Consider the following 15,366-nt stretch of genomic DNA (forward strand, 5'->3'; position numbering starts at 1 on the left):
AGAGCACTTTATAAACCTCATTTAGCCTTTCTTTAAAACCTGCACAATAGAGGTGGGTTCTGAATCACCTAAATAAACAGGGTAGGAGCCATTCTGGTACATAACGAGTTGAAACGGGGCCTTTTACTTTCCATCAGCTGCCTCTTGATGCAGCCTTCCTCTCATTCATTCTTCTAGTCACATCTACAATACAGCAGCATTGGAGCATGCAGACTGCACATGGGGAGGTGGAGAGGAGGGGGAAGTGAAGCCCATTTTTTCCTACAGTCTTGTCTTTTTAACAGAGAGGCCCAAACCAACACCCCAGATCCAAAACCCTTCGGGAGTGTCTGAGATACAAAGCAGGACCCAGATCTGAATTTCTCAGGCCAACCCGGTCTTTGTAACGGGATGAAGGGCCAGAGTTGGGAGCGTTTGAAATCCAAACACTCTGTATCCCTGCTCTGCTCTGTGACAGCCTGCATTCATACCCTGCAAGGCGCAAAACAAGAAACTGGAATGCTTTGAAGAATGCTTACTCCTCGGGGGTGGGGACAAGGCAGGGGACCAGATTCACCTCATACCAACAGACAGCCTGTACGCACTAGTACTAGAACTACTGCAGCCTTCTCATGCAGGGGAGGCTTTCTGAGTTGTATCAGGTGAAAGATGGCAATCCATGGTGCATCTGAACCTTGTGACTGTGCAGCAGGAGTGGGGGGGAGGTGAGTTTCAGTCACTGATGTGCTGAGGCCAAATGCTCAGATCTGGGTGCTTAAAGTTAAGCACCTAAATCTATATTTAGGCAGTTACATCAGTATTTAGGTTAGACACACAGATCTCAAAATGGTTTTAAATGTTTCTAACTCTTTACAGCTGAGCGGCATTTGGTTTCCACTACTGCAGTGTGGTTTTAGTAGAGTTGTGAAGATCATCTTTAAATCACAAGTGAAGTAAGTTTCCTGGTTGCAGCTTAGCCTGGGCATGATGAGACGTCCCTGCCTTGCACTGTTCCAACTAGAGCTGGGCAGAAAATTTTGGCAAATACTAAATTTGGAGAAAAAAATGCATTTGAGAGAGCAATGAAACAATTAGTGAATTTGGATTGAATTTGACAACAGTTTGGCCTGAAAAAAATGTGTAAAAAAAAAAAATTCTGAAAAGTCAAAACATTTCACTTTGACCATTTCAAAACATTTTATTTCCATTTTTAGTTCCAAACAGCATTTTGATTAGAAATGTGGTTCATTTAGAAAACAAAAAAAAAAAGAAAAGAAAGAAAGGGGGAGGGGGAAACCACCCCAAAATTAACCAAAACAAAATGAAAAACCAAAAAAACCTTGTTTTTGGGTTAACCTAAATGAATTTTGTTTTCAGCCTTTTTTTTTTATTATTTAGCAAAAAAATTCCAAAAATACAGTTTCAGTTTGAATCAATCTGTAATGTTTTTTGGATTTTTCAGGTTAGTTCCTGAACCAAAAAATCCATTATTCATTCAGCTTTCTCCCAGATCCGAAAGGAGGTGCACAGGTAGAGCTGAGTATGGTTGGTTCTCCAGCACCTGACTGCACCATGCCTGGCTCTCACCAGCACCAACACTCCCTAAAAAGATGGAGGGAGAACATTGTTTTTTAAACTAAAGTGACTTTTTTCAGGAGAAAAAAAATTAATAAAACAATCAAGGTGTTAGCCGTGAAAGCCCTTCACACAGCCAGAGAGTTAGCTAGAACAAAGGGACAGGCAGCGCCATAAAGCCTGTAAATGCATTGCTGACATATTTTACTAAGCTGAGATGGGCACAAAACAGCCTCCTGCCACCTGCTCTAAGACCTTGGATCGCTCTCAGAACAAGTAGTACCAATTGCATCTTTCCAAACTCCCTCTTGCTCAGTTTACCACTGAGACTCAGCAACTGCCTTCCCAGTTCGTGTTTTCTCATGGAAAACCATCCAGTCACTCCCATGATATATGGTAAGATTTTTTATCATGATGTTTCCCCTTTCTTTGATATTGGCAGGTCTACAGCCCATCGAAAAGGGAAACATGGACTGGTGGGAGGAACATATACCTGGGAATCTTGAGGTTTGGGTTTTAGTCCTGCCTCAGAGTTCCTGTATTTTCAATTTTCTAATTTGGATGCCTAAAGTAGGCACTTAATGTCCTTTGTTTGCCACCCAAGTGCTGATCTACTCCCTTAAATCAGAATGTAGGTGCTTAAAATGGGTATTTAGGGTCAAGGATATGGATTTAGGTGTCTGTGTTTGAAAACTGGCTCTTTAAACCTCTCTGTGCCCCGATTTCCCCATCTGTGGGGAACAGGGATGATGCAATGAAGGGAGTTTTGCATGGCTTGGTTAGTTCAGGTTTGTAATGCACTTGAGCCCTCAGACGGAAGGTGCTGGACTAGTGACAAGTGTTGTACTGTAGTTTCTCCTTGTTAAATAGATTTGAATCCATAAGAGCGCATGGGTCACCTTGTGAGTCAGTGGGTCCCAGATGCGATTTGTGCAGGCTGGGTTTAGGGGGAGAGCACGCTATGTTCTCAAGCAAGAGATCGTGTCCGTCAGGCAGGAAGAGACGGGAGACCCCAGCTTTCTTGCCGGAGAAGCAAGGTTCAAAACAAAGGAGTTGTTTGGGGTGGAAAGTCTCCACCCATTCCAGGAAGTCACCTGACCCATTAGCGCTATGGCCGCCAAAACATTACCGAACAGTGACATGGCGGCACCAGTAACGGTTAAGAAATAGCTAGGATTGATTCCATCCTCCAGCCAATCCCTGAGAGCAGGGCCAGCTTTAGGCCAATTCCACCAATTCCCCAGAATCGGGCCCCGCACCTAAGAGGGCCCCGTGCCCAGTGTGAATCTCTTCCCTGGCTAGAGGCTCCTTATTAATTTTTACTCACCTGGTGGTGCTCTGGGTCTTCAGCAGCACTTCGGCGGCGGGTCCTTCGCTTGCTCTGGGTCTTCGGCGGCACTTCAGCGGCAGGTCCTTCAGTGCCGCCGAAGACCTGGAGCGAGTGAAGGACCCGCTGCCGAAGTGCCGCCGAAGACACGGAGCACCGCCCGGTGAGTACAAGCCCCACGTGTTTTTTTACATGTGTGGGGTGTTTTTTTTGGTTTTTTTTTTGTCATCCCTGCCGGGGCCCCGTCGAAACTGCTCGAATTGGGCCCCGCACTTCCTAAAGCCGGCCCTGCCTGAGAGGCAGAGCAGAGGGCAAAACCTCCAGCCCAGGACTGCTCCCCATGGGACCGGGACAAATGGCAACTCAACTCTTCCCAGTTGCTCTTACAGCTCAGTTCCTACACTACGCTACAGGTTCCCCTCCCTCTCGCAGCAGGCCCTGTGTCATCCTGGTCTCTATCACTCCGTCTGGAGACAGCGGGTGAGTAGAATGACTAAGGTGAAAATTATTCACCTAGTTGCTAGGCAGCTCCCACTCTCAATGCTTCAGCCATGTCCTTTGGTCTCTGGGATCCTTCGTCTAGAGGGGGATTACTCCATGGTTGGTCCTCGTTAACCTAAGAGGTGTGCAAGAGAGCACCCGCATCTCTCATGGAAGCCACTGGGAGCTGTGGATACTAAGCCCCTTTCACAATCAGACCAGTCCCACTCAGCCTGGTAGGCAATGGGCGTATGGTGAGGAAGAACACAGGGAGAAATAATTGAGGCAGGGAGAATCCTACATCCCTTTAATGGCCTGTATGTGTTGCAGCAGTGCTCAGTGTGTTCCAGTTGTCAGCAAGTCGTGTCTCCTCCCCATTTCCGACCCCCGCACCCAGCAACCCTTGGAGCTTGGCTCGGCGATCAGTTTTCAGCAAGGGAGCAGCAGCACAGTAAATCTTTCCACCGGAGTCTGAGCTGTTGAAATTATGTTTGATGGACTTGAGCGGAATCTTTTTTTAATCATTAGGCAACATTAGTGTAATAGACTACAGCGCTCTCTGTGTGCATTTGGCTTGGCTAATATTTAATATTAAGTATGCGGCACAGCTCATTCGCAAGCCCAAAATCTGAGCTTTGTTTCAGAGATTTAATTTGTCATCCAAAACAGTCTCCAGTGGGTTTTCTAGCAGTATGAGAAAGGAGAGAGCTCAGAAGGCGAAAGACAGAGAGAGAGCCAGGGGACCCGATCCACCGGTGATGTAAATTAGCACTGATTTCCAGTGGAGCTCTGCGGATTCACACCCGCTGGGATCTGACCCATTGACTTCACTGGAGCTACGTTGATTTACATGAGTTGGGATCCGGCCCGCCCAATTTCATTAGAGCTATGCTGATTTATACCAGCTGGGGAATTGGACCATTGACTTCAATTTAAACCAGCTGAGGCACTGGCCCAGAAAGTAGAGATGTGAGGATGGAGGAAAAAGGAAGAGAGGGCAGAGTAGGAAGGTCTGATCCAGCTCTCCCTTACTTCAGTGGAATTACTCTTCATTGACAGCAGTGAAAGCCAGGGAGTGCCAGGCCCAGAACATAGAACTAGATAGTTAATTAAGAACTAAACTGGTTCCACTTGGTGCATGAGGCTCACAGTATCTCCATAGCCACAGCTGCTGAAGCACAGAGGATGTTTTCACACCACAGCTACCAGCAATCCTTGCTGGGCACCATTAGGCTGTTTCCTGTCATGTTAAGAATCACCGGCCCCGATGCTACTCCCTGCCCTAAAAGCAGGACTGAGCCTGTGGTGCTCAAATGTGCTGATTGCTGACTCAATGCGATATCCGTTTAGGAAGTACATACTGGCAGGCCAAGCTCATAAGGTCTGGAGAGTCAGTCGAGTTTGGATACTTCTCTGAATCTTATCCCAGGCTCCTGGGTTTGGAAACCTCACGAGGGAAGGTTTCTTGGAGTTCCTAATCTCAGCCCAACTGGAAATACTATGAGAACAGCCTGGTGATTGGGAAGTGCAGAGAATTAAGCCACAAGAAAAGGTTGCTGAACTTTTTGAAGCTCCTGAAGAGATGTGGGCTCATTTCCATGCATGGTTCCAGACAAACTCCAGGGTGATTCTTGGTCTGGGATTAATCCCACTTTCTCTACCAGCGGTACTTCTGGACCTGATGCTAAGACAGGGCAAGCTATAGGAGATGGGCAGAAAGCCTTCCCGTATTGACATGCTCAGAACAGCTCCCGCTGGCTCAGCCAGTGACGAATCTACTGTTTGGTTCTAGCAGAGGTGCTACTTGTGGACCACGCTGGTCATGGCTGGAGTTTTTGCACTCTCAAAGTGAGCTTTGACCCAGAGCAGGGACTCTGTCTACTGGTCATGTCCCCCCACCAGCTAGCAGACACAAGGCAGCCTCTGCCATCTGGGGTAGATTGGGCTGGGCGACCACCATTCATCCAGGAGGGCATTTTTGCTCTAGCTTATAACTAACGTTACATCCCTGCTGCTCATTTCATTCATTTCATTTGGTACAAGTATCAGGATGTGGTAACTTGCTCCCTGTGTTGTCCTGCAGCTAGGGCAGCAGATTGATAGACAGAACTCCTGGGTTTTAGTTTCTTCTGCTAGTAACTTGCTGTATGGCCTTGGATAAATCATCTCTCTGTGCATTGTTTTCTCCTCTGTGAAATGAGTATTAGAAAGCCTCATTAGTAAGTACTTGTAAAGCTTAGAGATCTTTGAATGACAAGTGCTATAGGAGGACAAAGTGTTGGTAAATGATCATCATCATAGAGCATTAGTATCCAGAAAAACGTCCTGCCTGTTGTTCCTGACTAGAATCCCATTAGCTGCATAGTCAATGAATCTGATTGCTTGTCTCAAAGCTGCATGTTGTTTAGCCAGATGTGTTTGGTCAGAGCCCTGTCTGTTCTGGTTAGGTCAGGGCCTTAGGACTTCTTCTCTTTGCAGACTCTTCCACACAAGTTTTCTTTCAGTGTTCATCATGTGGAATCTTTCACAGGTTCTCAGCATTGTCAACATTCAAATAACCCATCCTGGACATGGCCTGTGCCCTCAAAGGATGGTTTGGTGTTGTCTGGCCCATTGCAAACATTGGCTGCCATTTAGTGTCACTGCAAAAAGAGGAGAGTGCATCTCCTGTGGTCTGAACAAAGGGAATTCAGGGTAATCAGCAGTTCCTCCCATGGCTGCAAAGTTCAGGCCAGAACTTAGGGTAGCCCTTCATGGTGACATTAGTCAGCACAGTCTGAGAGCCAGAGAGAACCACAGGATCTGTCTGTGACTGTAGCCTTCATAAAGAATCTCCTTTATATGAATTGCAACCAAGTTCTGGCCCTTCTCTACCCCTACAGGGGGTATGACATGCAGACAGGTTTAAGGATTACAAAGGAAACCTCTGAGGACAGGCAATTGAATGATTGTCAGAATGCAAGCCCTATAGGGTTAGTGAAAGAAAGGGCTAGATATTATAAAAGATTCCAGCTAAAGCTTTCTGCCAATGCTTTTATGGGATATCCACTCTCTGTTCCAGTGTGTTTCAAGTCTTGCTTAGAGAGACAAGGTGGGTGAGGTAATATCTTTTATTGGACAAATTTCAAGTCTTGCTTGACATTCAGGATCACATTAGAAGAAGAAAACAAAAAGCCGTAATGATTTCTATAATCCGTTGGCCCTTGGCTATTCTTTTCCATTTAAATGGTTCTTGGCAGGTTGGGAGCCTGGTAGGGAATCTCAGCAGGGCTTCTGGCATGGAAAACGGTGTTGTTTCAAATGATAGGTTTTGCTTCTGGCCCCTACTTTGATTAGATCATATTTAGAGAGCACAAAGCAATTTATCATCATTCTGAGGGATGGGAATAAAGTTGATAGCAGTCAAGAGACTAGTGTCTGGAGAACAATAGGAGCGAATGGAGATGGTCTGATGAGGCCGTGTGTGTATTTGGTTAGGATTAGTCTGGGGGCTAGGGCTTGGGTTGGAGGTGGACTCAGAGTTAGATTTTGAGATCTTGCAAGATTTTAGCCCTAACTGGTGGAAGTCTGGAAGATTAGCCATCCTGGAATTTCTGTCATCTTGGTCTCTTAGCAAGACTGTGGCCACGTCCCAACCAGAACCAGAAAATAATCTGCTTCTGAGTTTAAACGTGACCTGGCACCAAAACAATTGGCCAGGTCTGGGATCAGGGGATTTGAATTCTCTCAGATTTGTAAAGCACCGAGGCACCTAACTCCCATCAAGTTAGGCATCTAAACGTTTTGAAAATCCCACTGAGTGCCTATCTTCATCTTTAGGGGCCTAAATACCTTTGAAAACCTGACTCCTGGTCCCTTGGTATTGGGCAACTGCACTTCTCCTGGCTGTACCTTGTATATTTAGCAATACAGGAGGTGCATTCCAACTAGGTCTACCTAACACAGGACCGGATTTTGATACTCTTGCTCCTGTTGAGTAGTAACGTGCTCCATTGAAATCCGTGGCACTACTCATGGGGTAGGATACATACGTAGAGGAGTAAGGGTGGCATGATTGATGCTTTCTACTTGGTCATGCCTGGTATGTCCCAGCAGAAGTCAGCTGGCTAATGCAGAGGTCTGTGTTTTCATCACACATTGGAGACGTGCTGACTTCCCACCAGAGTCAGCACAGGTTCAATAGAACAAACTTCCCCAGCAATTCTGGAGAGTAACTCCAGTTTCAAATAGCTATTGCAGCTACAAAGGCCCTAGTGGGCTTAGACACCTCTCGTTCCTTCTGCACCTCTCCAAGGTTAGGAGAGTGGTGGGTAAGATGTTCCTAGTTCCCAGTCACTTCCCCACGCTGTGCCTCTGTTACCCCTCTACCCTTGGTCTATTTAGATTGTGAGGTCTTCCAGGCAAGGGCCATTTCTCCCTATGGGTTTGGACAAGACCTACCACAATGGGGCCCTGATCTTGGCTGGAGCCTCCAGACACTACTGTAATGCAAATAATAAGAGCAGTGTAACAGGGTGGCTTGTGTGTGAGCTGGAGAGCCTGGAGTTAAGGCAGCCCTGATTGCAAGACGAGCCCCACCTGAGAGAAATCTAGTGATTCCAATATAAAAGGCGGCAGGATGCTGCAAAGAGGGGCATGGCTGGGAAAGTAGCTGAGCTTGCCAGAGGCAGTACAGGTGGCCTGGCTGTAAATGGGATGCTTGGGAAACAGGACGTTGGGTGGAGCTGGGGCTGGTGGATGGAGCAGCTATAAGGAGCAAGTTATGTTGCTGCAGAGTCCTAGCCAGACCACACTGGAGTTACAGGAGGGAAGGTGAGCTGAGAAGCTGTGTGTTTGTTCTGGACATTTGACAAAGTTTGTTGCCAGCCTGAGGAGTGCCGGTGAAGAGCAAATTAGGGGATTTGACCTTACAAGGTCACTGGAGACTGAGTGAGTTAAAGGGGCCTGTATGAAGGGGAAATAGAGGTGGAATGGCCACAAGGTTGTAAGCGGCAATAGTGTTACAAGCAGGTTCAGAAGATCAAGTCCAACGCTGGAGGAGATGCAGGCGGACACTGCATGGTTCTGTTTAGAACATTCCAGCCAAGGCTTATCTCCAGCAGCAAATTGCATCAGGTCAGAACATGAGCTTGGGGAGGTGTGTCGGAAAGTCACCTGCAACTTCCCATCAGCTGGATCTGGGCAAACCCTGCTGTGACCAGTGGCAGATGGCTCATCTGCTTGTGCCCTGGCAGCCTTGCCCTTCACTGGCACTGCTTTGCTTTCCTCCTCCCCGGCCCTTAGTCACAGAGCTCTGGTGGTATTTGCATTTTTTTAAGGATTACCAAAAAACTGCTTAAAAATGGGAGAGGGGTGAGAAAGATGTTGCAGAAGGGGTATTTTTGTGTGGATATCTGCCCCAATTCAGCCTGGCCACCTGCCTGAGTCACACTCTCACTCCCTTTACATTTCCCCCTCCCATCAGGCCCATTTGCAGCAGAGCAGCCATGTGCACCAGAACCTCTAAGGCCAATGGTGGAAGCACCAACATCCAAGTGATTTAAAATTGTTACAGTGCCAAAGTTGCATGTGACGTTACTTTGTCGCCACCTTGTGCCAATATATTTGCACATCACAGTGCAGTGTCATGGCGACAGGGGATGGATCATTTGATGATTACCTGTTCTGTTCATGCACTCTGGGGCACCTGGCACTGGCCACTGTCGGAAGACAGGATACTGGGCTAGATGGACCTTTGGTCTGACCCAGTATGGCCGTTTTTATGTTCTGGCAGTGCAATGTACTGCTGTTACATCATCACGTTGCAGCACGGCTGCATCATGACGTGTTGTCTGCTCCAGCCACGTGGCCAGACTTAGAACCGCCCTGTCAAAACTGGGATGGCTCTGCCAAAATCCGAGCAGGGAGGAGCCTCCGATGTATCAGGAATAAGTCAGTATCCAGTGGGTTGCAATGCATGGAATTGCTCCAGCACAGCAAACACAGTCACTATGTTGCCAGTGCTGCCAGAGCAACAGTCCCGGCTCCATCACATTAGTGGCAGTGGAACACAGGCTGATGTTCGGAGGAGTAAAATCATCATGTCACAGCAGTAGGGCCCATTAGAAATGAAATGTTCCTACTGGGGTATTTTATTTGCACACTCCAGTAGAGTGGACACCAAAAGGCTTTGCTAATGCTTCATGGGCTGCTAATTTCCTCTCTGACCTCTTTTGTCGGCGCGTGACCCCAGCCAGAATCTCTCTGCAATGAATGCCAAAGCCTGCCACAGGCCTGGGTTAGGGGTTACAATGAGGCCTCTGTGGGCTTTAATCAGGCTCCAGTTTGCAGTTTAAGAACAGGGCGAATTTGTGTGGCTCTCAAAAGAGCTGGGTGGCACAATAAGGGAGGCCCCGGGCTCTCCCATGAAGGCAGAGGCAGCCCGGCGAAGACAGCTAAAGGGATTCGTCAGGCGGGGAGGAGGGAGGATGGCTTCCTTTGTAAACGGCTTTCTTTAGAAAGGAAGGTTTTGCTGAATGCCCCTGCTAGACGACCCAATCGGGGCCTGGCAGATGGATATCACAGGCATGCTGCTTATTCATGGCAGCCTGCAGCTTTTCTCGCTTCCCCCTCCCCCAGCCTTTTATGCATTTTTAAGGCTAATTTGTTTTGTTAATCTTTTCTTGCCCTCCCGCTTTCTCTCCCCCATACAGATTGTGACTCATACTGCAAGGCGTCCAAGGGGAAGCTGAAGATTAACATGAAGAAATACTGCAAGAAAGACTATGGTGAGTTGTGCATTCTTGGCCTTCCCAGCGCTTTTAAAATGAGAAGGATTTTAAAAAAAAAATCTCTTTCCTCAAATGCAATTGGCCTCATTCATATTAGATGAGACTGCAAGGGATGAACTCTAGCATGTCTGAACTCAGGACATGTTCTGCCCAGCATAGTCACAGATTGCGCAGGAAAGGGGCACGTATGTGGCCGGGACCACATGCTCTTCCTCAGAAGATATGGAAGGAGCAGATTGGTCAGGATTCCCGTACAGCTTCATCTCTGCTCTAGTGCAATCTCTGGTCATTCCTGCCCCATGCTCTGAGTGTGTTGTAACCTGTATTTTAGGCATTATTTTTCTATGGTTTAGAGATGAAATCAGACTCCCTAAGCAAGGCTCTATATCGCAGTGATGCCTATGTGTGCAATGACACTTCTAAAACATGCAGTGCAAAGTATGTGCAATGAACAGTGACCACAATTCCCCCAGGGTCCTTGCCCAGCCCCAACGCTGCATTCTCTGTTACCTAGTGTCCTCTGGGGCCACGCCCACGCCTCAGCCCAAGTGATGCATACTCTGTGACGGCAGGTGACTTTTAAAAATTGTTTTAGGCTCCGGAAAACTAGTGGCCAATGCTGCTTTGTCATCTGAGTGCATGTAGTCTTCCCCACCCAGCTACACCAGGCACAGCTCTCCACGTAGCACGGAAGTCTCATGGTTTGGGCTCCGTGCTACAGGTTATCATTAGCGCTTAGCAATTTTCAGAGTGACTGAAACAAGGGGTAGGGGAAGAGACATGTCTGCAGACACAGTGACCGGTCTGCTGTGTCTTAGCAAGAGAATAGTATGTGTTTTATACAGTAGGATTTTAACGATTGTTCAAGTGAGGATGGCATCCAGTTCACTGGGACACCTCCCAAAGTCAGACCGTGCACAGTCAAAAGCTCTCCCATCTCGTTTGTCTGGAAAGTTAGTTTTCCAAATGAGATGGGAACATCTAATCAAAAGACCAGCTTCAGAGGTTCCGATCAGCCAGGCTTTTCCACTTCCAGAGCCCTAACTTCCTACGCTCTGGCACTTCCCAGGCAAAGTAGCTGGATAATTTGGCAAGAGGGGTGGTGGTGTGTCACATCACATGACACAGCAGTACAGAGACCCCTGAAGTCAATGCTGCAGTGCCAGTTAATACCAGCAGAGAGCCTGGCCTCTAAGGCCTGGTCTACACCGGGGGGGGGGGGGGGGTTTCGAACTAAGGTACGCAAGTTCAGCTACACGAATAGTGTAGCTGAACTCGAAGTACCTTAGTTCGAAGTACTTACCCATCCTCACGGCGCGGGATCGAAGTCCACGGCTCCCCCGTCGACTCCGCCACTGCCGTTCGCGGTGGTGGAGTTCCGGAGTCGACGGGAGCGCGTTCAGAGTTCGATATATCGCGTCTAGATGAGACGCGATATATCGAACTCCGAGAAGTCAATCGCTACCCGTCGATCCAGGCGGGTAGTATGGACGTACCCTAAGGGTTAGCTGTTGGTTACACTTCTGTTTTTGTTTTGATTTAATGTAGATAAAATAAACCCAATGAGCTCCTAATCTAAACTATCTGCCCCTTAAATGTAGGGGGACAAGCTTTTTTGGCCCAGCTTCTGTTGGTAAGAAAGACAAACTTTCCAGCTGCACAGAGCTCTTCTTCAGGTCTGGGAAAGGTACTAAGAGTCACAGCTAAATACCAAGTGGAACCGATATACTTATGCAAAACGGTCTGATTCATTTGTAACACTAGTTTTGCCAGTGACTTCTATGGAGCTACTCCTGATTCACACCAGTGTCTGTGAGAGAAGTATCATAGATTTTAAGGACAGAAGAGACTCTTAGATTGTGTAGTCTATAAACGCAGACCAGAGAATTTTACTTCTGTATTGAGTCAAACATCAACCTTTGCATTTAATGATACGGTGATGCTTAGCTCCTTGGTCATGAAAATATCTTTACAAAGAGAAGTTTGTAATGGAGCTGTGATTTAATTACATCATCAATATCTTTGACAAGTTCTCGGGCCAGTGTCAGCTGCAATTCAAAGTGTTGAGTCTCATCCATAGAGCCCAGTGGGCCTCATTCTGATCCTAGATACTCTGGTAGCATTTCACTGAGGGGGCGCCAAAGAAGTCAACAGACTTATTGTGGGCTTAGCTGAAGTTAAATGAGGTTAGAATCTGTCTTGGCTTTCGGGGAGATCAACCCTGCTTCCCAGGTGTTGCCATTGCAGTTGAGATTAGCGGGGGGTATTCTAGGTGTTAGGAACCAGATTGATGGAAAATTCCTGTGTAATCTGTTAAGGGTGGAATCAACGGGGCTCTGTAGAAATGTAACTGAAGTTTGTAGCAATGACTTCAAACATGCCTACAGGGACCGAGACCATTTCTATAGGGTTTTTTAAGTCACCTATAGAATTCAACATTAGGGATCTAATTTTCTATTACATTTTATAGGATAGTCCAGAAATCCTACAGAAAAATGATCATTTTCTGTTTAATTCCATGGGGCTTTCCCATTAGACTAACACGGCTGCTACTCTGAAATAAATTTGTTAGTCTTTAAGGTGCCACAAGTACTCCTGTTCCATTAGGGAGGGGAACTGGAGGCAGCAGGCTGTGTGCAGTCGAGTATTCTGGACTCCTGAATTCACTTCCTTCACTAGGATGAGGTCCTGAGCCAACTTCAGTTGAGGTCAACGGGAATCTTCCCGTTGACTGTAATGGAAACTGGATTGGGCCCTGACAGAGCCTGGGCCACTTTCTCCCTTACACGGAAGCTCCTTTACCTCACCCTGGCAGTGTAAAGAAAACTTAAAGTGGGTGTGAATTACAGTTGTATCCACTTTAAAGCCCCTTGATGCTGCCAGAGTGAGGTAAAGAGGCCTTTGTGTAAATGATCAGCCTCCTGTGTCTACTGATCTTCAGAGACCATCTCTGAGCACTGGCTGTTGCCTATATGCAGTGGGGGAGTGGCCTGGTGTATAATACACTATGTAAAGGGGTTCAGATCCACAGCTGGTGAAACTCAGCGCATTGCTGGGGCAGGGCCTGACATCTTTAGTCTACACGGGTGTGCAAAATGGCCTCCTCCGTGCAGCACAACCTCGCCCAGATGGTGCATAAGAGCCCACACTGTGCGGAGCCTGCCATGTAGATCTAGAACGTGGTGTCCTCCAGGTGTGTTTGGGGGCCAGATGGACTTGTCCCATGGGCACAGCTGGTTCAAGGGCACACACACGCATGCACTGCATACACTGCTCCAGTGATCTCAACAGTGCTACATCCACTTAGGAGCCGGTCTAGGGTATTTATTAGGGCCTTTTGTTTGTAATAGTTGCTTGTTAGGTTCAGTATTGTACATGCTCCTAGAGCTGTACCAGGCATATTTTAAAATCAGTTCTTTAAACTAATGAATAATGAAGTAATTACAAGATATTGTCTGGCCATGTTTTATTTCTGTGGGTGTCTTGATTTCATCCCCACCACTCCTAGTCACAAATAGCACATTATATCCCCATCCCATTGGCTCCCTTGCTGGGGGCTAAGATATTATTGCCCAAGCCCTGTATCCTACCCATGTCATGTTTGGGGTTGGTCAGCATACTTGTGCATGGCGATTTCAAACTGTTGCTGTGTCAATCCAGGGCCAGTTTTTAATGTGATGCCTGGAGCAAGCCCAGATGAGCTCAGCTGAATGCTGGAGGCCTCTGGAAAAAAAATAAAAAGGCATCCTCTCTGTATCAAAGTTTCCAGCAGCAGTGGTAATGGCACCTCCTCCTCCTCGTTCCGAACGTGTAGTCACACCAGCCGCACGGCACATCCTGGAAGTGTTTGCAAACGCAGAACTAATTTCCATTTAACACTCCTTCACAACATCTTTTTCATACAAGGGAATTCCTGGCAGTGGCAGAAATTGCTGTGTTCCGAGATGCTCCGCTTTGGCTTTGTATTCTGACAGCTTCACGTGAACTCACGCGATCAAGTGCGCACAGAGGGGCAGTAAGAAGAGGGCCCTGTTCTTGTACCTATACCCGCCTCCTCTTCCACCCCCCAGCTCCCACCCATCGTGCATTTACGGCATTAAACCCTGAATAATTTATCATCTTTGTTTTCTAACATGGGGGGGAGGGGGCAAACTTTGAAACAGCAGCAATCGGGACTTTCCCAGCCAGTCCCACCGCGCAGGGTTTGAATGCAAAAATCTGCCTGTTTATTCTTGCTTTATATCACATGGCAAATGTGTTCTGAAGTTTAAATGCAAGACCATCCCCATTCTGCAACAATGACCAGGCAGGGCTGGAATGCATTCACTACAGAATATTAAAAAGGACCCTGCCAAATTCTGCTCCCACTGATACACGAGCCACCAGGGGTTTGAAATCCTATTTTAAAATCAGCCACAAATGTCTTTCCTTAGCGTTACTTACAAGTAGTGTCTTCAATTATTAGAGGGAAATAATTTAAAAAATCACAAGCACTTTTCATCTTTGAAGCTGTGTGTTGACTTTTTGCATTTCACAAGTTAGTTTCAACATCATTTCCAGTCAGTTACAGCTTCTGGTTCTCACGCACTAGCAGTCCTGCAATGTAGGAATTTTACAGCATGGCAACGGTTAGGGTTGCTTCACCCCTCAAAATTCTTGTTTTTATTGATTTTTTTTTTAAATCTGTATTAGGTTTTGTGAAACATTTTTTAAAAGAAGAACTAAAGTTTTGGTCTTCAGCACTCTCATGCTATTGCTTTAAGACGCTGTCCTGTCAGATACTATGGTTGTGAAGACAGTATAAAAACCTGTATAGAACAGTACAAAAACCTATACTTGCAATGAAGCACCCTACAGGGATGCATAGGAGGAAAGAGGGAGCTATGGAAGTTGCAATATTTTGTTTATTTTGTTCCATACAGTAGCAACATTTGTTTAAAACAAAACAAAAACAAAAACAAACAAACAAACAAACAAAAAACTTTCCAAGGAAGTTTGTGTAGGGGGTTGGGTTCCGCTCCTGCGATGTGCTGAGACCCTGCTGGGAAGTGGAGCGTCCCTTCACCTAAAATGGAGGCACTCAGGTCCCCAGAATCACACCCGTAATGCAGTTCATACCATTCTCCCATGCCCATACAGGCCTACGGTCAGTACATCGTCTTAGCTGGGGCTAAAGAACATTCGGGACTCTACTTTTTCAAGCAGTGATGTTTGAGTGAACGTACCAAATGGTAT

At 46.8% G+C, this 15,366-nt stretch overlaps 1 protein-coding gene across 2 annotated transcripts in view; it reads left to right on the forward strand.

The window, feature by feature from the left end:
- Positions 1–15,366, forward strand: part of NTN1 (netrin 1) — a 208,264-nt gene that overhangs the window by 166,749 nt on the left and 26,149 nt on the right. For both annotated transcript variants that reach the window (XM_044983245.1, XM_044983246.1), the window contains one exon: positions 10,054–10,128. In XM_044983245.1, the coding sequence (XP_044839180.1) occupies positions 10,054–10,128 (75 nt within the window). The remainder of the gene's footprint in view (positions 1–10,053; positions 10,129–15,366) is intronic.

The sequence above is a fragment of the Mauremys mutica genome, chromosome 12, assembly GCF_020497125.1.
Source record: "Mauremys mutica isolate MM-2020 ecotype Southern chromosome 12, ASM2049712v1, whole genome shotgun sequence".
NCBI lineage: Eukaryota > Metazoa > Chordata > Testudines > Geoemydidae > Mauremys > Mauremys mutica.